The 27,900-nt window shown below is 41.0% G+C and overlaps 1 protein-coding gene across 18 annotated transcripts in view; it reads right to left on the bottom strand.

Moving 5' to 3' along the window:
- The window catches only part of kcnt1b (potassium sodium-activated channel subfamily T member 1b), a 126,165-nt gene that overhangs the window by 85,069 nt on the left and 13,196 nt on the right, over positions 1-27,900 (bottom strand). For 3 of the 18 annotated variants that reach the window (XM_078170564.1, XM_078170565.1, XM_033619927.2), the window contains exon 1: positions 5,274-6,008. The exons of the other annotated variants lie outside the window; for them this stretch is intronic. In XM_078170564.1, the coding sequence (XP_078026690.1) occupies positions 5,274-5,419 (146 nt within the window). In that variant the 5' untranslated portion in view covers positions 5,420-6,008. Of the gene's footprint in view, positions 1-5,273; positions 6,009-27,900 lie in introns of those variants that run through there. 18 annotated transcript variants of the gene reach the window in all.

The following is a 27,900-nucleotide window of genomic DNA, read 5'->3' as shown; positions in this document are numbered from 1 at the left end:
TGATGTCAAAAATGCTGATGACACCCAAATCTTTAAGTCCTTTAAGCCAGATAGATATTTTAATGGAGTGCTTCACTGCTATTAAGAACCGGATGAAGTAATAATCTTTGGCCCTGATCACCGAGCAAGGAAATTACAACCCTTTATTGATCCTCTGGCAACTAATATCAAAGCTACAGCGAGAAATTTAGGCATCACTTTTGATTCTCAGATGAACTTTGAACACCCCCGCTTTTGTTTTGTTTTGTTTCAAATAGTGCTGTTATTTCTCCGAAAGCAATCAGACACAATACAGACAATAACAGCGTTAGATAAATGTTCATCTAAGGTCAGATTTGTTGCATTTTATCAGAATAAAACGACTGCAACATGGTAACAAAAGTTTACATTGACCATCAGCTGCGCTGCTCCCTAAATATCAGCATCGACCATTGAAAAACCCATATCAGTCGACCACTAAAAAATGTTATAGATGGAATTTACCAGTAACTGATATACTGACACGCAGAGAAATCACAGAGATTCTTCTTCATTCTTCCTAAAAACCCACACAAATCCATTCCTCTGTTTGATCTACTGGCTCACTGTCTATGGCAAATTTTCATTAACCCATTTTAGCTTGGCTTCATATCTTGCAGAGGACCCTTGTTGCATGATATCTCCCTCTGTGTCCCAGATTTTCCTATTTAACTCTCAACGAAAAGAAAAAAATGCATGAAATATAAAAAGGAATAAATGAACTCATCAATCCGTCGAAGCATCAGTCAAACAGCAGACGGCATGAATGGCAAATATCAAAGTCTACCGTGCAGCTTTGATACTGAGGAGGTGTTGCTGACTGTATGAGACTTAATGAAAAACAGAAGATGTAACCAGATTTATAGTTTGATAAAAAGCAGAAGTGCTTCAGACTGACAGACATGTAAGCTCTGTAGAAAACTCAGTGATGCTGAAACGTCAGCAAACAGTATAAAAGTCTATGCTGCATATCAGTCAATCAAAAGCCCTGCTTTTTTTTATCAGAGCTGCTACTCTCTTGGCCTACATTCAGTGAAAAACTCAATCTCCCTGTATAATATGCTGGTTTGATGAGAATATGACTAACAGCTCCCACTTGAGCTCTAAATTTCAGTCTCGTTGCACACCAACAGGCTGAACCAAATGCCCATTTCCCAGACAGATTTTTCACGGAGAGACAATGTGGTGGCGAGGATGGATGGAGCCAAAATAAATCTGCGTGAGTTTTTCTGTTTTGACCACATCCTGTGTTTAAAAGATGGTCGATCCCTCTGTTCTTGAAGATCCTCCAAGTCCCATTTAGCGTCTTTACTGCCCACAGTAATTAGATGTCAATACTGGATAGAAAATACTGCGCACACAAACATCTCGGGTGTGCCCAGGTGCCGTACATTATGCAGAAATAGATAAAGACTTTATAAACTGTGTCGTACAAATGGCCAGTTTATTGATTCTCTCACTCCTCTTTCCGCATCCTCTCATTCTCCAGCCAGCTGGACACAAATCCCACGCCGATCACATTTCACAACCCGTAAAGCTCTCTGATTCCTGACAAAAACATCCTGTTAGCCTGCAGGAGTCACACAGGGGTGTTGTGTGGAGATAAAATAAGAAGTTTTGGCATTTCTGAAAGAGTAACGTGACATGAGGGCAACTCAAGGCAAACATTTGTCCACTCATTTTGGATGTAGAAACTTAGTGCAAAGAGTGGCAACCTATACTAAATGGTTGTCAGTGGTCCAAGTCTGGTTGCCCAGGGCAACTGGCCAACTGATGCATTAGGTTTTACAGCCTCAGCCATTTGCAGACACCGCCTATTAGATCCCCATACATACATACATACATACACTCTGGCGTTGCTCTATAGTAACTTGTCAATACTGTTCAACTTCTCAAAACTGATTGGCAGACAATCTCTTCTTCTCTCAGCCTCTTCAGAGTAGCTGTCAGCTGAGTCACTGTCTTTTGTAAGACTAAGACTTTGATGGCTCTGACAGATCTGCAATCAGCACCACAACCACCTACTGTACACCAGCAACACCACCAGCTTCATCATCTCCACCATTGTCGACAGCACGTATCATCGCTTATGCTCATTATTGCTATGTGTCACTGCTGTCTTTGCCAGCTTCATCATCATCATCACTTTCATTAATGTCAGTATCATCCCAGTACGCTGTTTTCATAATCACTGGCTAAATTGTGGCGAGTTTTCGATAGCAGTGATGACCACTTGGCCCCTGTCTTCATCGACACTGTGATCACGTCAATCATTGGAGTTATTGGTAGATTGGAGTTTTATCTGCTCTATTATACCGGTGCTCACCATATCTATTCCACACATCCATTTATACTTTACATCCTGCTAGCTGACAGCGAAATCCTTCACATTTTCCATTTTGAAATTCAATACTTTCCTGGAATCAAATTTCCGGACTTCTCTGTAGATTTTTCAGATCATATTTGACACCTGAGTAGAAATGGCTAGACGTTTTTTATGTGAATAAATAGCATTAAAATCCAACAGTTTACATGGACTTTGACTTACTATGCTATTATGTTCCAAAATAATTCTACCTAGCCACTGAAGCTCACACAAGTCAATTAACCCAGACAAGTTCAGCTCTGCCCAAGGAGGACGTTAACTAACAAGTACTACCAATACTTGTATTATTTTCTCTAATTGTATTGCAAAAATAATATTTTTTATTAGTTCCCCCATATTTTTTAGTCTCCTTTATAAATAAGAACCAAAAATGACTTGAAAAATGTAAAATAATTTCATTTTCCCGGCGTCTGTGCAGCCTTGTCTACGATATTAAACTCAGCTAGAAAGATTTACCTACGCAAAGAAGACAGTCTATTCACTTTTCTGATAACCACATCACTTATTAACTCATAAATGTTCTGACAAGCTTAATATTTGGTTATTTGTGATGCAATTTAAACATATTGCCGCATTTTCTTTCAAGCAAGTTTGGTGCGGATGTCCGTTGCAGTTAAAAGGCACTTGTGGCAGAGCTTTTTTGCAGGCTGTGACATACAGGTGTAGAAGCAGCTCTGTGTTCTTTCACATGCCTCGCTTTCGACGACATCAAGCTTGCGCTGACCCGCACTCGCTCACAAAGTGGTAATCATTTTGGCTGCGCTGGCTGCCTGCACCCCATAAAACACTCTCTCCTTGTACGACTAATTCAATTTTAGAAATTCTGATTTCACAATGTAGAATTAGATTGTCTTCTTTCCATACTTACACAGCCCTGGAAATTCCTAAAATCAAATCCCATACTTTTCCATACTGTGTAGGAACCCTGTGAATCTAAAGCTCAAATGCACACTCATCATTAGCGCTGACATATACATCAAAGTCAGCAGTCAAGTACAGGAAACTCAACTTCATCTTAACTGTAGTCATCATTTTCTGCATCCTTAGCTGAACCACTGAAGTATTCACAAGATCGCTCCCAGCTATGCTGTCATGTTGAACTTTTTTCATCATAATTGAAAAACGTCAGAAAGTTTAGAACTATGAATCAAATTTAAGAAGTGCCACCTTTGCATACTTAAGGTTTAATGTGGGTGAAGCCTTCCTCTCACTATCACAGCTGTACTCCTCACACGTAGTGGCAAAAGTGCTTTAAACTAGATCTCTAACATCACCACAATGTACGTCCTAAAGGAGGTTATTATAAAAAAAAAAATGAAGATAAATAGAGAGATGGTCCTTAATTAGAGTCATCATAAGGATCTTAAGTACCCCTGACCTATCTTTGGCCAATGTTCTCCGAGTATGGGATAACACTGCTACCTCTGCAACACATCACGACATCCTTCTGGGACTGTCATCCAAAATATAGCAGTTTAGCTGGAGACATTTTACCCCAGGGGCGCACGTATTCAGTTTACTGGAGGACTGTGTGGCTTCAGCTGTCGGACAAACACAGAAAAGTGCTCACTGCTCAGGTATTTGTGGTGGACTTGCAGCCCTGGAGATTTCTCCGTGGGTCTGTTATTGACTGGAAATTATAGTGACAAGGCAAAGTGGGTATTTTATTAATATTTAAAGAGAGACGTCTTAAAGTAGAGTTTAATGTGATAATCTCTGATAATATGCCAGATTATTTAACTGCATTCTTGCATTTCTGACAGCACTGACATTCTGTATGGAATAAATGATCCCATGATGCCACTGTTGTTGCTTTTGTCATCTGATCCATTACACAATAAATGCTGCTGCAAACGTTCCATGTTAAAGTGAACACATCCCAAATTTCTGATCACAAACATGCCCTGGAATATCAGTGCCCTCGAATAAATATTGACAAGAAAGACTGTGTGCAGTAACGCTGTAAATACTGAGAGTGAGAACACACTGCACCACCAGCATATTGGCTGTGCAGTGGTCTCTGAATCACTGCCAAAAAAGCACAATCTTCCCATTTCGGCCAAACCAACCTCATAACCGGCAGATAAGGGTGCCGATCTGAGCTTTAATGGCGGCATTTCTGCAGATCTCAAGTTCTTTTATTTCTCTGACATTTAGTCTCCCTCAGTGGTTACGGGTTCAGCCCATCTCACATAAACCACAACCTAATTTGTCTACCAAATGGTAGGAGAGTGTCCTGAAGGTGGAAGTCTGCATCCACTGAGTGGTGCAGACATGTGCTGAAACAAATGGTCTTTCTATGTAAATATTAGGGCATGTAAACATAATCTCCTGTGGTTTGCATTTTTATTTTATCTTTCAGCATGGCTGCATCATGTTAAAATAACAGCTTTGAATGCAGAGGGATAATAACATTTTTCCCACCCTATAAAAACACCAGGATTCATCAAATTGTAATGGGAATGCAGCATCCACACTGAATTATGTAATCACACGCTGCAGCCTTTAAATGAATCCCAGTGATGCTGAGAGGATAATGACTGGCGGCAGAAGCGTTTGCAATCATTCACCTGTCTATGTGAAACTGACTCATAAAAAGACGCACTGGATGCGTAATGTTTAACCTCAATGGGGAAAACAGCCTATACCGATTACACACAGCTGCAAATTTCCGTGGGAAATTTGAATTAAACAGATGGAATATTAATCACAGCGCAACTTTTGCCTGAGGATAATTACCAACCAAGTTATTAGGAAGACTTTATGCACCATGCGCTCGCAGCATCATGTTATCTCGCGGATGCTGCGTGTGTGTCAAGCAAGCTGCATTCAGAAACATGCGACTTTGGTGCGGATCTGCGGCAGCTACCTTTGGCCGGCATCGCTCCCGAAAGAGCCCATAGTCCGGAGAGGACTGGAGGGGTTAACCCAGGTGGGTTCGGGGGGTTTCTGCGCCTCCGTCTTCACGTCTGGGTCGATCTCCGAGGGAGAGGGCGTCAGCTTAGCGCCTGCCATGGCTCTCTTCCCCTCCCGAGCGTTACCTCCAGCAGAGAGCGGCCAATATGTTTCCTCCTCCTGGTGTCGGAACAGGCTCACTTATAGCGACCGACGGCGCCGGAAAATCGCATCCCCGGTCTCAGTGGTGCTGCACGAAGGCGGAGGGAGAGCGTCTGTCTCCCTGCCGCATCACGGGTTCCTCAGACACACTGAGGGGAGCAGCAGCTTGTCTCCTGCTCATCGAGCGCTCCTCCATCCCTGATGGAGATGTGAGGTCCCCGTGCGTCTCTGAGATTCACACGTCGTCACGATGTAACGTCAACCGTGCGGCCAAACCAACGGGCTCCCCAACTGGTTACATAACCAAGATGGTCAAATACAATGATCCGAGATTCCCTTTGATATGTGTCAGTTATTCACCTTCATCATCTCCATCAGCGCATCTTCATCCCTATGATTACTACACTCTACACTACACTAAAGCGCATGTACCTAGTTAATAATTCAAAGGGTGCTGAATTGTGTCAACCGAGCCGTCCTCACTGTGGAGAGATCTTCATTATTCAGCTCCTTTCAGTTATTGCTCTCGTATTGACTGCAAAAACGGATCACCACAATAATGAGATGGAACAGACAAATGAGCAGGTGGCCTGGATAAACACTTCATGGTGTGATCAGACTGGTTTGCATGAAAACACACGTGACACCTGGAGCACAACCAACATGAGGCATGACAGAGCATCTGTCAGTTTGTTTCAACAAGCCAAGATAAGTTGGTGAGCCTTCGTCCCACATCTGTTCTCACAAGTTTCTTTAAATGATGGGGGAATCCTGGGAAACTAATAATAACTAATAAACTAAACTAAACTAATAATCAATCAGCCACATGGAGCATCTTTTTTAGGTGAACTCTTACTGAGCATCACTTATATCTTTAAGAATTCATCGATTTGTACTGAAATATCGATTCATAATCAACGATCCAGTATCATTGATTCAAAGTGAAAACATCGATACATATCATCATCTATAGCATGTGCTTTTATTTTGAAAGTCACCCTCAAACAGCAGCAGGCAGGTGGCAAGCAGTCAAGAGAAAGACAATGAGGATAACACTATTTGGTATATGGTCAACTGACAAAGTGCATGAAATATGTTAACAATGCCATTACAAGATAAAACATGACGTATCTGCTTGGACGGCATCTCACTCTAGTAACTTCTTACTACAGCAACATTAGCTGCTCAATTTCGTTCAATGTTGGGCTGAAAAACCGTGCATGCAGGCTGAAATTCAACCGTGCTGTTCTGTTGGGAGATACAGTGACTTAAAACAATGGTGAGGACGAAAAATAATAACATTACATGTGATTTGTTAAGCTATGTGTAGAGGACAAAAAAGTAAAAAACAAAGGAAATGCAGCATCTTCTGTCGTCTTGCGATATCGGTAAATATCATATTGTTGTTCAAAGAATCAATATAATATCGTATCGTGATGAAAGTGGTGATTTACACCCGTTAAATAGTGCTGCAATTTTCAAATTACAGGTCCAATGTGTAAGATTTAGAGATTTCTAGTGGTGAGGACTGCAGATTGCAACCAGCTGAAACTTCTCCTGGTTAGGATTCCGTCAGTGTTTATTGGTTCAGGAGGGTTTTACTGCAAGACAGTTTATCTGCAGAGGTCTCTTCCTCTACAAAAGAAATGGATGAGGTGAGAAAAAACCGGGATAAACACTGAATAAAGTAGTTTCACCACACAAATCAGTGTTTCTTCTACGCTGTTTGGCACATCGCAGACGGGCTGTTAGCCCAGAATTTGCTACTGAGTGCTCACCTTTTTCTCTGATGACTTAAAGTGTGCTCATGTTATTTCTGCTCCGGACTTTCAAGAGGTTTTTACTAGGAATCGAATGATCCACATATATATATATTCTCTGCTCTACTCCATCTCTGTCTTGTTCCAGTAGTCCATTTCTCATCAGGTTGCCCTGGTTTCACAACACCTGACGCAGACTTTCTTGTCCCAGGCGATGTCAGAGCAGGTATGATTCTTGTTTTAGCAGTTTCACTAATCCTGAGGTGGGCTAGCATGATTATGGACCTTGTCTAAGGGTCCAGACTGGATGTGTGTTATCTGCCCTGACTGGGGTTCAAACCCCAGGAGGGGAGTAAAGGCAAAAGTGGTGCCAGTGGTAATCGGAGCACTGGGGGCTGTGACCCCCAAACTGGGAGAGTGGCTCCAGCAGATTCCAGGTATAACATCTGAGGTCTCTGTCCAGAAGAGCGCGATCCTAAGAACAGCTATGATACGGCACAGAACTCTCAAACTCCCAGCCTCTGGTAAAGGACCGGAGCCTGAGGAAGGTACACCACCACCCCCCTGGACGGGCTGTAGTGGCCGATGCGAAAATGCAAATAGCCATATCTAGAGCCAGTGTTTGGTTTGTCTGTTCTGGGCTACTGTAGAAATATGGCAGTTGACGAGGACCAGCTTTAAACAACTCATTTGAATGTCACAAAAACACTGCAGTTTGTATTTTCAGATGATCATACACTAAAGAAAACATACTTATTAGGTTGTATTCCATTTTTGCCAATGTATCCCCCTAAATGACATTCAGACAACAATGTCAATTAAATTCAACATGTATTAATGTGTTTTACGCTGATCAAATTAGCCAGTGATAACGAACAAAAAATCTTCTCCAGATTTTACATCTGAAAGCTAAATAAAGTGTCCTTATAATTTAACTGATTTGTAGTTAAAGAGAACTGGAGCATCTCACAGCACCTGCATGTGTTTGGAAAGTGGGAGAAACCGGAGCACATTAATGAAACATACAAACACAGGGGGTAAATCACACAGATTTGACCATGAACAATACCTCCCAACTGTCAGGTGACAGTGTCGACCATGATGGAGCACTGTAATTCCCAGGTTTGCTCCTATAAGCAGTCAACAGTGCACAAGCATTTAGGAGCTACAACATATACAGTACAGGCCAAAAGTTTGGACACACCTTCTCATTCAATGCATTTTCTTTATTTTCATGACTATTTACATTGTAGATTCTCACTGAAGGCATCAAAACTATGAATGAACACGTGGAGTTATGTACTTAACAAAAAAAGGTGAAATAACTGAAAACATGTTTTATATTCTAGTTTCTTCAAAATAGCCACCCTTTGCTCTGATTACTGCTTTGCACACTCTTGGCATTCTCTTGATGAGCTTCAAGAGGTAGTCACCTGAAATGGTTTTCCAACAGTCTTGAAGGAGTTCCCAGAGGTGTTTAGCACTTGTTGGCCCCTTTGCCTTCACTCTGCGGTCCAGCTCACCCCAAACCATCTCGATTGGGTTCAGGTCCGGTGACTGTGGAGGCCAGGTCATCTGCCGCAGCACTCCATCACTCTCCTTCTTGGTCAAATAGTCCTTACACAGCCTGGAGGTGTGTTTGGGGTCATTGTCCTGTTGAAAAATAAATGATCGTCCAACTAAACGCAAACCGGATGGGATGGCATGTCGCTGCAGGATGCTGTGGTAGCCATGCTGGTTCAGTGTGCCTTCAATTTTGAATAAATCCCCAACAGTGTCACCAGCAAAACACCCCCACACCATCACACCTCCTCCTCCATGCTTCACAGTGGGAACCAGGCATGTGGAATCCATCCGTTCACCTTTTCTGCGTCTCACAAAGACACGGCGGTTGGAACCAAAGATCTCAAATTTGGACTCATCAGACCAAAGCACAGATTTCCACTGGTCTAATGTCCATTCCTTGTGTTTCTTGGCCCAAACAAATCTCTTCTGCTTGTTGCCTCTCCTTAGCAGTGGTTTCCTAGCAGCTATTTGACCATGAAGGCCTGATTGGCGCAGTCTCCTCTTAACAGTTGTTCTAGAGATGGGTCTGCTGCTAGAACTCTGTGTGGCATTCATCTGGTCTCTGATCTGAGCTGCTGTTAACTTGCCATTTCTGAGGCTGGTGACTCGGATGAACTTATCCTCAGAAGCAGAGGTGACTCTTGGTCTTCCTTTCCTGGGTCGGTCCTCATGTGTGCCAGTTTCGTTGTAGCGCTTGATGGTTTTTGCGACTCCACTTGGGGACACATTTAAAGTTTTTGCAATTTTCCGGACTGACTGACCTTCATTTCTTAAAGTAATGATGGCCACTCGTTTTTCTTTAGTTAGCTGATTGGTTCTTGCCATAATATGAATTTTAACAGTTGTCCAATAGGGCTGTCGGCTGTGTATTAACCTGACTTCTGCACAACACAACTGATGGTCCCAACCCCATTGATAAAGCAAGAAATTCCACTAATTAACCCTGATAAGGCACACCTGTGAAGTGGAAACCATTTCAGGTGACTACCTCTTGAAGCTCATCGAGAGAATGCCAAGAGTGTGCAAAGCAGTAATCAGAGCAAAGGGTGGCTATTTTGAAGAAACTAGAATATAAAACATGTTTTCAGTTATTTCACCTTTTTTTGTTAAGTACATAACTCCACATGTGTTCATTCATAGTTTTGATGCCTTCAGTGAGAATCTACAATGTAAATAGTCATGAAAATAAAGAAAACGCATTGAATGAGAAGGTGTGTCCAAACTTTTGGCCTGTACTGTATCCTGTAGTTAACTCGTGAATTTTCACGTTAATTAACCAGGAGGTTGGTTGTAAGATGGGTCACTTGTACAAGACAGGAGACAATGACTGAGTGATACACAAGTGGCAACCGCTAGGGCAAAAAATGAAGTCAATTCAAAGTGCCAAAAACTGCAGTTCATGATATGGCCACTTGAGGCTGGCTCTGGAAGTGAGTCAATCCCCACAGACGCTAAACTTTACAGCAGAAATAAACATGTTTACAGTCTGGTACAAAAAAAGATTGTGGTCCATATAGCTTATTTCAACATTCATGACAGCTGTACAGCAGATGAACTTTTATATAACTCACCTGTTTATATTTAATTAAGGCTTAAAGTTATGCATAATTAAGGGCAGGGCCATTAAAGTGAAAGGCTGTCTGTGAAGCATTACCACAGTCTATGAATCAGATGCTCTCCTTCCTCCTTCACAGCTCCACGGCAACATTTAAATATGGTCAGATCTGGCTCCAGGCTTTAAAACGGGAGTCAATAAACCCATGGGTGACATCACAGTAGCTATGTCTGTTACGTTAGAGTCTATGGTGATACTGTGGAAGCATGATGCATGCTAATGAGATAATTTGTTTCTGTAACTCTCATTTCTCTGTAGTGATGAAATTATTATCACAGAATATTTAAGAAAAGTTTTCATGGGAATAAAAATTGCCATATTTTTTCTGAATTATTGAGATGATAATCTAAGAATTGTAATGAAAAATTAATTAAAAAGAAAATCAATTTTTTTAAATTAATGAGATAATTTGTCACAGTAACTCTTGTTTCTCTGAATTGATGATATTATCATTTTAGAAAATGTAAGAAAAGTTTTCATGGGGAAAAAAATGCCCTGTTTTTCTGAATTATTGAGATAATAATTTCAGAATTATAATCAAAATTTAATTTGAAAAAAAATAATTTTTCTAAATTTATGAGATAATTTGTCTCAGTTATTCTTATTTCTCTTTAGTGATGAAAATATTATTTTTTAAAAATTTCAGAAAAGTTTTCATGGGTAAAAAATTGCCCTGTTTTTCTGAATTATTAAAACAATAATCTCAGTACTGTAATCAAAATTTAATTTTAAAAAAATCTCATTTTTCTAAATTAATGAAATAATTTGTCTCCGTAAGTCTCATTTCGCTGTAGTGATGAAATTATTATTTTAGAAAATTTAAGAAAAGTTTTCAGAGGTAAAAAATTGCCCTGTTTTGCTGAATTATTGAGATAATATCTCAGAATTGTAATTAGAATTGAATGGGAAAAAATATATTTTCTGAATTAATTAGATAATTACCTCAGTAACTCCTATTTCTCTGTAGTGATAAAATTATTGTTTTTAGAAAATTTAAGAAAAGTTTTCATGGGAAAAAAAATTCCCTGTTTTTCTGAATTATTGAGATAATTTGTTCCAGTAATTCGCATTTCTCTGTAGTGATGAAATTATTATCTCAGAAAATTTAATAGAAGTTCTCATGGGGAAAAAAATGCCCCGTTTTTCCGAATTATTGAGACAATAATCTCAGAATTGTAATTAGAATTTGAGGGGGGGGGGGGGGGGGGGGGATCTATTTTCTTTTAAATAAATGAGAATTTGAGATAGTGATGTTATTAATTCAGAAATTCATTTTTTCTTAAGTGAATGCATTTTGCTTCCAAATGATGCTGATGTTTCCCGCTGTTATCAATCAGTATAAACTCCCGGCTTGACATGAATCCATAGCAGCCATTTGTAAAGATGAGCTCATGTTTCTCATCTCCTTAGAATAATCATGATCTACAGGCCTAGTGACAGTCATGCATACAGGATACAGTTCATTTCTAATGTAGCCAGAGCAGCTAACATGAGCTGAACTCTCATTAGTAATGCATTTAGGAAACACATAACACAATCCACATTCACAGCACACGGCTTTTTGAGCCCAGCCTGCAGGAAACACATTAAATTATCTGCTGATAGCAGCCTTGGGATTAGAGAGGTGGGGATGTGAAGAGAGGGCTGCATATTTAATCCCCAACTAGCATAGTTATATTTTGGGAAGTGAGTGCACAAAAAAATCCACTTCATTTTAAACAGCTGGTATGAATATATTTGAGTGAGCTACTTTAAGAAATACTTCACACCACAAATATGAGCTGTATCAGAATGTGGGATGGTGTTTTCTCACTGATAGAAAAACACTGTTTCCTTTGTGCTCATAACGCATTGTTTGGAAAGCTACCCTTCTACCTTACATCGCTTTCAAAAATCAAATCTCACAGGAATTTTTATCCCTTGAAACTCAGTAAATTAGCTTTTCGTGTTTTGCCCCAAATAAATGGAACAAGTTGCAAGAGGTATCTAAATCAGACAGGTACGTGTCCTTAGATCATTTCAAGTGTGTGCTATATGATATGGTTGTTTTACAGTGTTCCTACTTTGGTTAATTGACAGACATGATTTTCTACATATTACTGTTTTTATTGTTGTTGCTATGTATCCGTCCTTTATGACTTCCACTCCATTACTTAACTTTTTCGTCTTTTTACTGTTTTTTATTGCTGTTTTTAAGTCTTGATAGACATTGCTGCTACTTGTTTGTTTTTATGTTTTTTTTAATCACTGTATTTCAATTGCTATTATATATTTGTATCCTTCTAGCCTAATGGATGTACACTCAGGGTGTTGCAGTAAAAGAGCTTAACACTCAGTCAATTTTACCCAAATAAACAATGGTTTATGATGATGATCCATTTGTTTATCAAGTAAACAGTCATAGGCAAAGTCATAAGCGACAGCAAAACCACCAAGCTACTCGATTGGAACAACATGCCTCCACTGAACGACTGCATTTAACAACAGCTAAACTATATAAAAAAATCAGTCTTCAAACTCTCACACAACAGGTGTAGTGTAATCCAAGTCTCATTTATCCAATTGTATGCTCAGTGCTTCCCAAACAGACTGCCCTTTCCAATGGGGAACTGAACTAAAAGAGAAACTTACCTATGCTCTTTTCAAAGCCAGACTCCATTCACATAAACAGCAATTTTACCTCACTGAACACAAGAGCTGCTGGTCTACCGCTTCCTTGATCAGTTAGTTTGTTTGCGTTATTGTGTGACTTTGTTGAAGCTGAACTAACCCTTTAAAACACCAATAATCACAGTTATACAAACTTACTAACTGAACGAGGCAGCGATACACCAGCAGCTCTCATGTTGTGCAAGGTAAAATTACTGCTTTTGTCAATGGAGTCTGGCTTTGAAAAGAGCAGAGGTAAGTTTCACTTTTAGTTCAGTTCCTTGTCCAAAAGGGCTGGGTTTGGGAAGTGCTGAAGGTACAGCTGGATAAATGAGACTTGGATTATACTGCACGAGTTGTGTGAGAGTTTGAAGACTGATTTTTTCATATAGTGAAGGCATGTTGTTCCACTGGAGCAGCTCAGTGATCCCTGGTATAAAACAGACTGAACTGAATGACCCCAAGTACTGAATCAACGTCCTCCATACAAATAATGGTAGGGGCATTCTTCACCTCCACACCTATCCTAATTGCCAAACACCATTATCCAGCACTTAAAAACTGTAATGCATTTAATGGGAAATGAAAACATGCAGATCAATAAACAATGTGGTATTATCTAGTCTTGTGAAAAATCTTTTCTTGAGGCAAATGCATCTGTCTAGTCAATGCTTGTGGTTTTGTGTAGAGTGGTTTCTGTTGCCTGTAAGGAGTGCAAAGTCAGAAAAAGAGAGTGAAATGAATGGACCGAGGAAGAAAGATAACATTTCCCTCAGAGTGACAGAGAGATGGGTGGAGATGAGTCCATCTGTAGCAGAAACAGGTGCAGAAGCACAGATTTGAGCATAGAGACACTCTGTGGTGAAGCAGAGAATTGCAGATTGTATAAGTCTGATGTGACAACAGCGGCACGGCAAAAACACGCTGTACTACAAAAAGCAGGCATTGGCCAGTGCCGACGTGATGCACTGTACAGCTAATGACCCAGATGGCAGTATGGCCTTGGGTTTTATCTCTCGTGAGCACGTACTAATGTTGCGTCCTTGAACAAGCTGCTCAACCCCTCTACATGCTTCAGGTACATCACAGAAGCTGCTGGAAACTACACCCCAACTAGAGGGAAATGAGACAAATGACGCTCCAATGATGCAAAAAATAAGCGCAGAAAACCAAGTCTAAAGCATTTAACATGATTCAAATTTACATTTATAAAAGACTGGCTTTGGCATGAGTTGCCTGCTTGCACTCTTCTGTGCCAGACATGAATTCAGAACACAGCAGGAATTTTAGATCAGTTAATATTTCTCATCTCAAGCTCGTAATAATGATCGTACAGGCCTATTTACAGGCGTGTGCTCACAGGATGCAGTTTATCTCAATGTAACCAGAGCTCTGGAATTATTGCAGCATGATCAGCCAACTGAGTAGCTTTGGATTCACGCTGGATATTTACATATATTATTTTAGGTTTAGGCTAGATTTCGAGAGGGTAGGGATATAAACGACCGTGAGAGAGAGCTGCAGTGAAGCCTATTAGCAGAGTACTGGGCAGAACTGGTGAAGCATTCCACTGTAAAATGTTTAGCACATCAGCTTGAACCAATTCCAGATTCTGCGAGATGAGTAAGTTCCAGCCACTGAGATCAAAAAAAGGAGAAGAGAAAAAAGGGAAACTGGGGACAGAGCTGATAAGACACCCTGCTGTATCAAAGTGCCACTGCTGTAGCATTTAAAGAGGTACAGCTGCAGAAGAACGCAGCTGAGGACATTGCTCGAAAATATGTGATCGTATTGTTGGAAATACAGAGTATTAAAAAAGAGGAAACAGCAAGATTTATTAACAATTATTACTGATGGAATTTGTGATAGTTTGACATAGAGGACATGCAAAAGCCAGTCACACAGAGATGTACATCACCAACCAGAGCTGAGGAGGGGAGGGGTGTGTTGAATGCAGCAAAGAGGAGCTGATCAGTGGTAACAGCTCCAGAGAAAGCAGGTCCCTTCTGCTGTGTGACTGTGTCCAACTGTAATGTCATTCATCTTACTTGTATTTATATTAAGTTTTGACTGGACTGTTAAAGTAAAAGCTTGTGATTCTATGACTGAGTATCTGCCGCCACTTCCTGTTCAAATTAAAAGCCCTTGTTTCAACCAAAAAGGTACTCTAGCATTTCATACTCAGTCCAGCCATATCCCAGGTTTTGAGTCTTGCAGTGCAGTGGTGAGCACTGTCACCTCACAGCAAGAGAGTTCCTGGTGGGCACCCAGGGTGGGGAAGCCTTTCTGTGTGGAGTTTGCATGTATTCCCTATGTCAGTGTGGGTGTTCTCTGGGTACTCCGGCTTCCTCCCACAGTCCAAAGACATGCAGGGTAATTAGTGACTCTAAATTGCCTGTAGGTGTGAATGATTGTCTGTCTCTATAGCCCCTTTTACACTGCAAGATTTTCCGCGAATGTTGGGCCGTTTTGCCAGCAAGCTGCGAGCGTTTAAACACACAGAGCCGGATTGGTGAGTTGATCCGAGGTGCCCAATTTTCCACCTCATAGGGTAGTCATAAGGCCCGTTTCTACTGAAGAAGTTCCTGGTACTATTTGGGGGGCAGGAACTTTACAAGAATATCCTCTCGCTTGGCCCTCTCAACCGCCGTGTCTCCACTGAGAGGGCGGAGTAGGAGGAAGGTTCCTGTAAAGTTACTGGGCTCTGGATGTGACGTAATCGTTGCACGACCATTTTGACTGGGGCGAGTTCTGAGTACCTACTCCGAGGCAGGGACTTGTTTAGCCCCTGTAAAAGTTCCGGAACTCTGTCCTTCGGGGGTGGTTCCTGCGCACCAGAGCATGTGAGCGGAGTGGACCAGGTGAAAATTTCCACTCCTCGCTCGCAGACCTGTCACTTTGCCCCGCTCGTCCACTCCGCTTGGTTCTGCGCATTCTTTGCTCCGCTCCACTCCATCATAAATTTTATCCCGCTCCACTCGCTCACCACTCCGCTCAAAAAAACTGCGTCGTACTATCCTAACCTGTAATCTTCTATTCACAAATAAAACATGAGCTTGGTAGATTCGATTCTGTCTTTCCCCAGGCTACGTAATTTCATTTCATTTAAAAAATACCACAACCCAACTCCACATTATCACCATCAGTTAGTTTTACAGGAATGGTACACTTGTATGACTTCTCAGTTTCTTTTCTGAAGTACACAGTAAACTGCATAGTTTGGAAAGAAAAGAGTGTGGGTGTGTGCAGGTGCAAAGATGCATTCTGGGTGGGGCATGAGCGACTGGAGCGAAATTGGAGCGAGAGATAAGGTTCCGCTCCACCTTTTAAAAAAAATAGCCGCTCCTCGCTCAACACAAAACCCTCCGCTCCCCGCTCAGCTCCACTCCGCTCACATGCTCTGACACGCACCAACGGCCCCAGCTCCGTAAAATTACCCCTAAGTTCCTGCGGTGGAAACAGGCCTATATTGGTGGAACCCTTTTAGTTTAAACAGACCGAGGCGGCCTTCCGCAACATGAAGGGCTGTTGAAGACTTGTGGAAGGAGCTGTTGATGACGCTGCATGTGCAAGCACTGGCGGTGGATAAACAGGAAACAGCTGATAGCAGGAATTACTGAGCAGCTAGTAGCAAGAGGGAAACACAAACCTGACAGACACTGTATAGATGAGCAACTGAGGAGACAAGGAATTGCATGCCCTCCTTGCCCTCGCAAACAAAGAGGCCATTATGGTGAAGAACGGGCCGACTTACGAGAGAATTGCCAAAGGACTGACCAGCCACGGCTTTCCTCCCACGTCACTGTTTACGTTGCAGTTGAGCTACACGTTTTGTTACTTGCTCAGGCCCCCCATTGCCCCGAAAAAGGTGCATTCTGTATAAACAAAAGTAGGTAGGCAGCAATTTGCTGCACTCCCCAATTTTGTTTTTATACTGCCAATGCTGAAAAAAGACTGATTGGGCTTTCCTGCAAATTTGCACAACTCCTATCTAAAAAGGGCTTATGTGTCAGCCCTGTGATAGTCTGGTGATGTGTCCAGGGTGTATCCTGCCTCTCCCCCAGTGTCAGCTGGGATAGGCTCTAACACCTATCGGCTATCTGCTTTATCCTGTTCCAAACTATCATTATTATATCAGTCTTTAAAAAATCCATTGGTCGACCCCCATTTTGTGCCCAGGTCTAAAGAAAAACGATTACTTGTATGGTTTTGCTTGCAGTCAATCACCACATGTGTTCTTCGATTTAATGTGACCTGTGATTGGTCCACTACCGTAGTAGCTTTAACCCATACAGTCTGCAGTGTGGTGGAGTCGAGCTCTGTGTATTTGATGGAGTTGGCTGTTCAGTGTGACAAGATGCCACAGAAACATTTAAAAGTATGGCTCTATTAACACACTGATGGCATCTGGTGGCATTTTACCCAACAGAATGCCTCCATTCACATGATGAGTATCAAATGAAGAAGAAAAAAGAGGCATCAAATTAGGAACTCTGCTGGTATCTCTATCACTTTCAGTGTATTGGTACTGGTATCTTAATTTTTTAAAGATACTCCACCCTAGCCGCTGATGGGCCAGATAATTTAGGAGAGCCTTGGTGAGCGACCAGGCTTCCCTCTAAAGCTGCGTAATCTTTGGGCGCCCCTCAGCTTCATGCTCCGTGCTGCAGATGGGCGTCGAGAGCTGCGATAATGCTTCCTCTGTCAAAACATATTAAGGCAGTGAGCTGGCACTGCTGTGGGCGAGCTGTCTGCCTGTGCTCAGCATAGCCAGAGAGGAGGAAGAAGTCTAGCCAATGCCACTGGCAGGCTTACACACAGGAGTGTACACACGCAGTGGAGCACCGCACACACACGGGGAGGCTTTCGCTTGCTGACTGCTGTTTTGCCAAAGGCTGCTTCGTGCAAAAAGGTTCAACTACCCATTTACTGGTCGCAACCTTATGTTCTCTTCCAAAATGAAGATGTCTCTGTGAATGTTCACTTGTGTAAAGTGGGTTCGCCCAAGCCAATGGTTCATCCATTTAAAAAAAAAGTACCATCATCTTCAAATTGTCTGTGGGACCATTAAATCATTTCTTTCAAACTCCCATATGTGCCCTGAAGAGATGAGAGAGTCCCTGTTGAAGCGTGAAGAAGTAGTACTCCAGCTTGTGCGGAAACATGTGCAGCGTTTACTCACATGCCTCCAAATAAACTGCTGAATATGATTGTTTGGAGTTTTTAGGATGCAATTACCATTTCCCTTTGAAACTTCTCCGAAAATAAGCAGGCACTTTTATTGGGCCACATTAAAGACAAACAGGCCATGTTCAACAGTTTCATGAATAAAACAAGCGCTCTGATGCTGCGCCAGAAAAGAGTGGTGCTGCTGGTGTTGTCCTCATTTGCATAAAATAGGACAATCAGCTTTTATTTGCCGGCTCATGTTTATGTATGTGAATATAGCAGCTGCAAAATTTCATAACTGCATAGTAGCAACAACTTTTAATGTCTTCTTAAGTTGTAAATTACAGCCCAGTCTGTCAAAGGTTGATCCTTGTACCTGAAGTGTTTGAATAATGGCCTAGTTACTCACAATGTCACAAAAAAGGAAAGGTGAGGTTTTCTGTCATTAATCAGGAGTGTTCAAATGATTTTTGCTGATACATTTTATCATTTGGCTCAATTTCTGTTACCAAGAAGGTGTTTCAATGTCTCTCACCAACTCCACAATGTGCTGGTCAGACACAGGAAGTCATTCTTGCCGGTTTCCATTAACCTGTACAACTCTGCTCTGAGTCAGTAGACTGGCATTTGGACTTTTTTAACCAACTGCATTTATGATTCATAATTATCTATTGGGTGTAATTATTCAACTGTGCATCAACATTTTTCACCTCTTGAATGTATATATTAATTTGACATACAATGCACATAACTCTACATATTTCTTATGTTTACTCTTATTCTATTGTCGTTAGAGTTGTACCAATACCGATACCAGTATCAGAAATGCCTCCGATACTGCCTAAAATGCGGTATCGGGTATGGGCGAGTACAGCTACGCTACAGGCAAATGAAACGGAAACGGAGCGGAGTTTAAAAAGCATTAGACTGTAGCCTTTAAATTGTCTTTTTTACCAAATTGTGTGGCTGCACTTTAACCTGTGTCTTGATCTGTGTCAACACTGGATAATAATAATAATTAAAAACAAGTTTTATGGCATTCATTCTACTATTATGTATTTATTTCTTAATATTTTACATAGAGTTTTAGGAGTTGAGACATACAACAATTCATATTCCATCCATTTTTATTTTACACGCTGGTATCGGATCGGTACTCGGTATCGGCAGATACCTAAGGTTGAGGGATCGGAATCGGTATCGGGAAGGAAAAAGTGGTATCGGTACATCTCTAATTGTCGTTTTATTCTACTGATGTATCCACCTTATTCCTGAGGGCACTACTGTAGAAAAATGATTATGGGTGCATCTTCCAGTGAGATAGCGGAAGTAGTATTAAGCTGGTTAGTCCCATAGACTGACTGTGGTTAGTCCCAGTGGCTACTCTTGGTGGCTAACTGCCAGTGCTGGTTCTAAGTAATGTGCCTTCAGTTTAGCAAATACTGATTTATTTTTCAACATATATTTAACTAATGTAAACTTAGCATTTTCTAAAAAGTCTTTGCAGAGCTCTGGTGCCTGTTGCACTGTCTGTGTCTGTAACAACTAACAACCAGTGTTAGCTAAAGTTTTGTCTTCAGCAACTGTGTGTTGAAGTAAGTAAGTAAAGTAAATTTTATTTATATAGCACTTCTCAGAGAGAGGACTCAAAAAGTGTTTCACAAGATAAAATACAAAAAATACAATAACAGAAACAATGCAAAATACACAAAAACAAATAAAAAATAAAGTGCAGCGAAATACAGAGATGGTGTTGAACATGTAACCAGAAGAAAAAGGGTTTGTTCCTGTTGCCAAAGTATTGATATGAGAAATAAAACCACAAGAGTTTCATGAGACATAGCGAAAAAGTATTAAATCAGAAGTTAAAAAAAAAAAAAAAAAAATGTGTGAACTGCGTTGTTAGAGACAGACCAGTGGAGGATTAGCTGGGAAACATCACATTTATTCACTTTATACGGAGCCACAGTTAATACTGAATTATGTTAATTGTTTGTCGAATGTGGTAGTATCTCTTAATAAGTTATCACAAATCATCTTTAGAAGGAGCAGATGTTACCTTAAGCTAGTTTGGGCCACATTAAAGTTCACAATATTTCAATGGAGCGAGGCAAGCTAATTGCTAGGGTGCTGGGTTGAAAAGGAAAAAAAAAAAAAAAAAAAAAGCTTTGAGATGGCTGTCAGAGATGACAGAGGTATGATCACATAATCCTGTTTGAGCTATAACAGGTGGTGTGTTCCACATTTAATTTCCCAATTGCTCTTGAAAAGAAGAATAGAGTACTGTAAACAAATGGAAATCGGCAGTTTCGGTTCAACTTAGTCTTACTTCTTATAATTCTCTATTCTTTACATCAGAGCAACTGTAACGAATCATAATTTCCCCTCAGGGATCAATAAAGTATTTCTGATCCCGATTCTGATCAGGATAATGAAGTTCAGCGTTACACTTAAAATTAAAAATCAAGATTATTTTTAATCTTTGATACATTATTAACTAGAGCTGCAACGATTAATTGACTAGTTGTCATTTGTTAAATCAAAAACCAACTAATTTCATAATTGATTTATAGGTTTGAGTAATTTGTAGAGAAAAAATAAAGTCGAAATCTTCTGAGTCCAGCTTCTTAAATGTAACAGTAAAGTCAATATCTTTCGGTTGTGAAAAAACAAGACATTTGGGAGGCCATCTTGGGATTTGGGAAACACTAATTGACATTTTTCGCTATTTTTTTTGGACATTTTTATAGACCAACATCTCATCAATTAATAGACAAAATAACTGAGAGATTTATCTGCAATGACAATTATTAATTGCAGTCTAGTATTAACACATTAGAAAAGTTTGAGAAAAAAAAATCATTGGTAATGTGGTTATAATGACCAAATTGACCTGTTACTGAGCTAAAACAGTTAGAAAAGCAGTACTCATATAGTACGTCACACTGTTTATAAAAAAAATCAAGACATTATAATACTTAACAATCTCATGTCTTATGTCACAACATTGAGAGGCTGTACCAAATTATCTGATCCATTAGAATCATATCCGTTTCAGCTTATCAATTCCTTTTATTGACACCGGCATGTTTTTCTGACAGTTGCTCATTGCAATGAACAACATCGAACTCATCTGTCTACGCTGCTGGAAACTTAACTAAGCCATGGCAGAGAGGAGGAAACAGTCCAACTGTGTGTCTTCATTTCACGAAGAAAGATGACAACAGTGCTGCTTGTAATGTCTGTAAAATTAAAAATTCATGTAAGGGTGGAAACACCTGCAACATGCTGAAACACATTTCTATGCAACACAGGCTTGAATTCCAGAACTGAAACACATTCAACACGAGTGCCACTGCTTCCCAACTGAACAGCACGTCTCTTAGCGAGGGTAAATATCTTATGTTATAATAATATCAGCGCCACGCAGGCAGGCTTAGCAGATAGGATACTGTACAAATATTCTCTCACTTCATCCATTTTGGATAATGACAGACAGACTGAGTCACACGCATGCCTTTTTTTGACTCTGTTTCTACACTGTGCTCAGACAGAGATAATTAAACAGCTGCGTTGATGCTGAAAGCCTGCAGGGGATTACTTTTTCTCCCACGCAGGAAATTGATGAGGAATCAGCGAGGGGATTGATAAAGAATCGGACCAATGAGCAGAATCGATGGCGTTGGGATCAATCAAATTTTAAGGACTGTAAGAATCAAGAGCAATGAGCCAACAACTGTTACAGCTGAATACTGTATATTCATGTCTTGAAATTCCCTGGATGTATAAAAAAAAATTATAACTTACAAATAAGGCACATTTTATTAAACTGTATTATACTGAAAGCAGGAACAACAAAGATTGTATCTGAATAAACACGTGTAATTGCTGGATAATGTCTAAGTAAACAGAAAGTATGTGGGGAAAAAAAACATCACTGCAGGGTTGCCACTCAGCTCTTCACTAAAATAATTCTGCAAATCCATTATCAGTGAGCCACATATTGATTCTCAATCATTTTCTTGAAAAAATCCCCTCACAACTTTTAACAGCTACACAAATGCAAACGTGACACACTGATGTGATTTGTTGGTATTTAAGTTGATTATAATCAAGGCAAAAACTCTGTAACTGATTAAAAAACAAGGAAATGTTTTGCATTAAAAAAAACCCTGCATATTTGATTGAGTATCTTTGAACCAGTGGAAGAAACTGTGCTCTGTGCTTCCTAAACAATCCTCTATGTGACGCTGTACGTCTCAACGCTAACCCACAACACTGGAACCCCCCTCATCCACATGCCTCCATCATCCCAACTGCCTATTGAAGTCTGACAAGCCAGCTCCACCGATGCTAATTAAGTTGGCAAGACAAAGAACAGGGGCTAAACGGCAAATGCACTAGAGATTTCCAGGCACAACGAAGCAGTGGCCCAGAAGAAAAACAATTTCTACTGTGCAAAAGACATCTTATTTTTCTCCGAGCACCCCTCCGATGACTCTCTCTCTGCAGCCTACCTTTAATTCTACGTCCCATTTGAGCTATCCCTCTGAGACTGTGCACTCAGCCACTGTAATGTTCCAAATGGTTTCATATGAACACCAATAAAGGCGCTTTAGGAGACATGCACGCTCGTTTTGTTCAGCTCAGGCATTCTGTGCTACTTTCACTAATACCTCCACTGTGTTAAGAGGAAACAAATCAGAGCGTAAATTGTCCAAATTGAGCTTTTCAGGAATGAAATGCCTCTGCACTCCCTCATTTTCAGTTGTTCACAATCCAGTTTCTGCTCAGTGGCTGCACAAATCCTGACAGAAACACAGAACGTGACAAAAAGACAGAATGTGGACAACAGGTCCGGGGCCTCTGCTTCACCGTGATAACAGCGGTAATTCCTAAACCGAAGGCGTGCCAAAAGACGCGCAGCCACTCTGCTGCTGATGAGAACAAGTCTAGCAGCCCTCAAGTGTCACCCACCCACTCTGTGCTGATGGTGGTGACTAATGCCACCTATGGTCTAAATTGCAAGCTCTAGTTGCTAAGCGGAACCGTGCATGTCACCAGTAACAACACTCAGCCTTTCAAGTACGTCAGAATTTTCAGTGAGATGACATTGGGACACTGTAGGGCTAAGTTATTTCCCCCCCAATACTTGAGATGTAGATTTTATTCAACACAATTTGACTTAAAATCATGAACTCATGAGTAGCAGTCACAACTATAATGAGAAGGCAAAATAGCAAACTCACTTATTAAAGAAATATTTCACTGCTGGAAGGAACAGGGCTGTTTCTGCAGTAGAAATACTTTTGAAATTGGTGCTGCATGACCAGAGAAAATAGAGAAAAAGGCTGTGGCATTTGCTTTTGAACAGGAGGTAGAAAACCTACAATTATCAGAATGTATTGCACCGCATCGGACCAATAAATGCTCCCACTGGTTGGTGATATAATGCAAGCTTCCCTGTTTGGCAGCTGGTTGGTAACAAACAATCACAAATGGCAGCTTAACAGTAACATAAAATATGTTTCTAAAATATTTTGGCAAGAAACAAGCAACACAGTAACAGAATCTTTGTTCATATTCAATCAGCACTGTTTAGTTTTACCGTTTGATCTGAGTTTTGTCAGCTGGTGTTTTCACAATACAGGAAACAGTATTCTGGCCATTAAATTTGTTTATGAAGACATTTAAAGTGAGAAATAGGCAACACAGTGACAGAATCTTGGCTTATATCGATCAGCGCTGCCTAGTTTTACAGTTTGACATGGGTTTGGTCTGAGATTGGTCACATTTTTGGAGTTAGTGCGAATATTTTTTACAACTACTCACTCGTGTGCGACCTCCAAATTCGCAGGCGTATTTTTTTATGTTGAAAAACGAGGGAGCCAGTCCCCCAGTGTGGGCCAATGTGTGTGAGAGTGGGAGGATCCGGGAGTGAGTGATTAGTTAACTGAGAGGATCACGTTATCGACAATCATCATGTTTCTAGCTGTGGTCGTGTCCAACGTCATGTTCAAGGATGGCGAAACATGTTCTTCACCCCTGTGTCAGAGCCAGGCCCTGCACAGTGAAAAGTTGCAGAGGAAAACTTGGATACAGACTAAAAACAAACAAACAGAAAAAGCCCAATCTACACTTAAGCACTCTAGATATGGCCCCAAATATGCAGGGAAAACAAAGTTTGCAGAAGCAACCGGTACTGCACAGTTCAAACATGATACACTAAAGAAACACAATGATAACTTTTTCAAATGAAACAGAATCCCCACTTCCAGCAGCCTTTCACAGGCAGGAAGCTACAATACAATCTGCAGAGGAGGCTGAAATGATAGTCAAATTCAACACTACATATTTCATCACAAAGCAGGAGCTACCGTTTATCAAGTACAAGGGACAGATTGAACTTTTGGAAAAGAACGGCGTAACTGTTAACCCATATTTAGCAACGACACTGCAGGAGCTGTGTGCGCGTTACAAATGATCAAATTGAATGCATTTGTTTAGTTTTGTTACATTTTTTCTACTGTGATAACAGGAGGTAGGTGAGGAAGGTTACTGACCACATACTTTGTTTTCATACTTTGTATGCATTCATGAAAGTTCAATTTTGTTCAATTTGTGACGTTGTAAACTTGAAATAAAACAACACTTTGTAATTTCAAAGTGAAGTCAGTTGTCTATTTATTACCAAAGCATTTATCAGTAATACAGTTAACATGGCAAAAAATGTGAATAATTGAGTCGCAGCACGATTTAAGGTGTGCCCCTAAATTTTCTGCTAGTGCTCCTAAAATTTTCGGTTAGAGGCTACAGTGCTCCTACTAAAAAAAAAGTTAGTCTGGAGCCCTGACTCTTTGTGTCAGTGGAGGCAGGCATACGAAAATGTACAATCTGTAGTTTGAGCAACAGCCCTAGAGCCAGCAAATATTTGAGCTGGGAGATAAGCAGGGGGATCTAGGCACTGGTAAGATAAAGGGAAGTTTACCACATTTCATTTATACATACTTTAACTTCACTGTCATGATACAGAGCTGGTTAAAAATCAAGTATCCCTTTAAGAGAAATGCTCCATTGAGCCAAAACTGGAATTCACATACAGTATCATAATGATCATCATCATGATTACTGAGCTAGCCCCATCATGATACTGTAGGAAACACACAGGAAGTTACATAGTTATGATACCTGTAAAAACAGCACACATACAGTGTTTTAAAAACCAAGCTACCACCCTATTTGCAGGAATCTGGCATGAAGCATGAGGGCCTGCACAGTGAACACTGCCTGCAAGCGCCCAGTCCTGTGTGACTTATTGAACCGAATCACCTTCATCATCAGCTTCATATCAGTGCCACTCATCAGTCTGCCTCCTCCTATCTCTCTGGTCCTTCCTCCTCCATCTTCTATCTGTCATCTTCCTCTTCCCCTTCCTCTGGGATTTTGTGTGTTCCTTCTGCTCCTCATCTCGCTCTTTGTCTTTGTTCTCTATCTTATAATCAGCCTCCTAAACTCAGATGGAAATCAGCCAAGCATCAAATCCCAGCAGTCACTTCTGCCACAGATTCAGCGCAAACAAACAGCTGCTGCCAGTGTCAGTGTGCAATTGTTGTCTCTTTATTCCACTCGGAGTTTGGTTCTGTGATATCTGCCTGGACAGGGAAAAAAATCTATGAGGCCTTCAGGAGATGTAACCTCCTTTGTCATGTCAAAACATAACATTCTTGATTTACTATAAATAAATTGTTGGGGGAGAATCTGTGTCTTCAGAATATTCAACATCAGCAACTTGGGTTTATGAAATAAAGCAAATTCGATGATCACTAAGCTAAAAACAAGCCCTCTCTCGCTGCTGTCAAGCTGTCATATTAGAGATCAAACATTTTCACAGTAGTGTGAGTGAATGATCCGTGTCTGGGACTAGCTGTTGCTCGACAGCAGAACATGCGTCAGTGCTGGGTCACCATTCCAAGTGCCACTATTTGACTCACCGGGAGGTGCTAAGAGTTGATTCAGCGACCAATTAACACCGTTTACTCTGTCGACATTACTCCCATCAGCATCCTGCCTTGATTAGAGGAGAAAAAAACCCCAAACAAGATTAGACACGCAGAGGAGGGATAGATGGAACCAATTTTGTTCTCGCTGCTCTTTCGTTTTTCAACTCTGTCGGCGTGCATAAAAGCGTTCGGTGGCTTGCTTCTATTTCTGACTTTGACTGAGGTTGGCCCCCCCTCCACTGGCTGACAGACTGAGAAATAAACCCACACACTCGGATGTATAATCAGACACTCACAGGTGCACACACCGGTGTGTCCACACACTGAGAGCACAGACACCAACACCTGCACAGACAATACTGACATACACACACACACACACACACACACACACACACACACACAGACCAGTCGCTTGTCAGACTTCATGACTTCAGTGTGATTGCTCCTCTCAGCACCCACACAGCCGAACTGTAATTACGGCCCTCTTACACCCAACCCTGGAGATAATGACAGCTCAGCAGGGAGACCCCCCCACACTCACACACATCCACACTGCACGCCCACATCAACATCGCAGACACTAACAGATGAACGGAAATATGAGGACACACATACTCTGACAGCACAGACGGGCTTATTGCCTTAATACTGTTGGAATGACACATTGAGAAACTTATAAAACGTATAAAAACACACAGCCAACGAGCGCATTCATTGGACATTGTGGCAAAGGAAGATTCTGGGTCTAATTATGTTGACATTTGGGGGCATGAAGACATGAAGACATCACTCCATACAACAATATTAAGAAGTCAGGTTGTCAACATATCACCACTGTAGACATACTGATCTACAGTATGTGTTTGGAAGTAGGGTTGGGATGATCATGACAAAACAGTAAGTCTATATGAAATCTATCAACCAGCAGAGATTTTACCACAGAGATGATAAGCATAGTAGAAAATATGCGAAAAACTAAATTCTGCTACACAGTGTTGTGTGTATTTGTCAGACCTTTCTCTAATCTTTCTGTCTGGTGAAATGCTGCAGTCGTTTTAAGTACTTTGCCCTTTAAAATTTGTTCAAATGTTACATTCCTTTTCCGAATGCCGTCAGCTGAACAGCTCATAACGTGCAACCTGTGATGTGGTGCTCTCTCAAGCAAAAAATCAACAACTGAGAAGCACTAAGTGTACCAGAGCATTAATATAGCAACAAACCTCTATCTGCTATGTAAAGATATAGTGGAGTAATGGTGTTCGGTGCAGATAATGAAGTCATGCTCCCTGTGTGTGTGTGTGTGTGTGTGTGTATTGTAATCCAATCTTCTCTTTGGTTTGTCATGGTTGGCTGCTCCAGCCATACGTGCATGTTAGTGCATGTGTGTGCATTGACACCAATGATATTCGGACAGCATCAGTGCAGGAGTGTGGTGCCCATTTTTCAGTTTTCCCCTAGGTAAAAAACATTAGCTCTGTCAGCATTGTTGCTGTTGTTTACCACTGTTCATGGGGTTAGCACTGTTAGCTGCTAGCCGCTAGCTCAGCCACCTCCATATTCAGAGCTGCATCCAGACAGCTCATACACTCTAAAATGTCAACTCCCAGGTGACAAACTGGAAATCGACTGGCAGTTGGTATTGTAACATCAACTTCGATTTGAGGAGTCAAAACTGCG

Source organism: Epinephelus lanceolatus, chromosome 9 (assembly GCF_041903045.1).
Source record: "Epinephelus lanceolatus isolate andai-2023 chromosome 9, ASM4190304v1, whole genome shotgun sequence".
Classification (NCBI taxonomy): Eukaryota; Metazoa; Chordata; class Actinopteri; order Perciformes; family Serranidae; genus Epinephelus; species Epinephelus lanceolatus.
The sequence above is the reverse complement of the archived record's forward strand: the minus strand, read 5'-3'. Positions and strand labels throughout refer to the sequence as shown.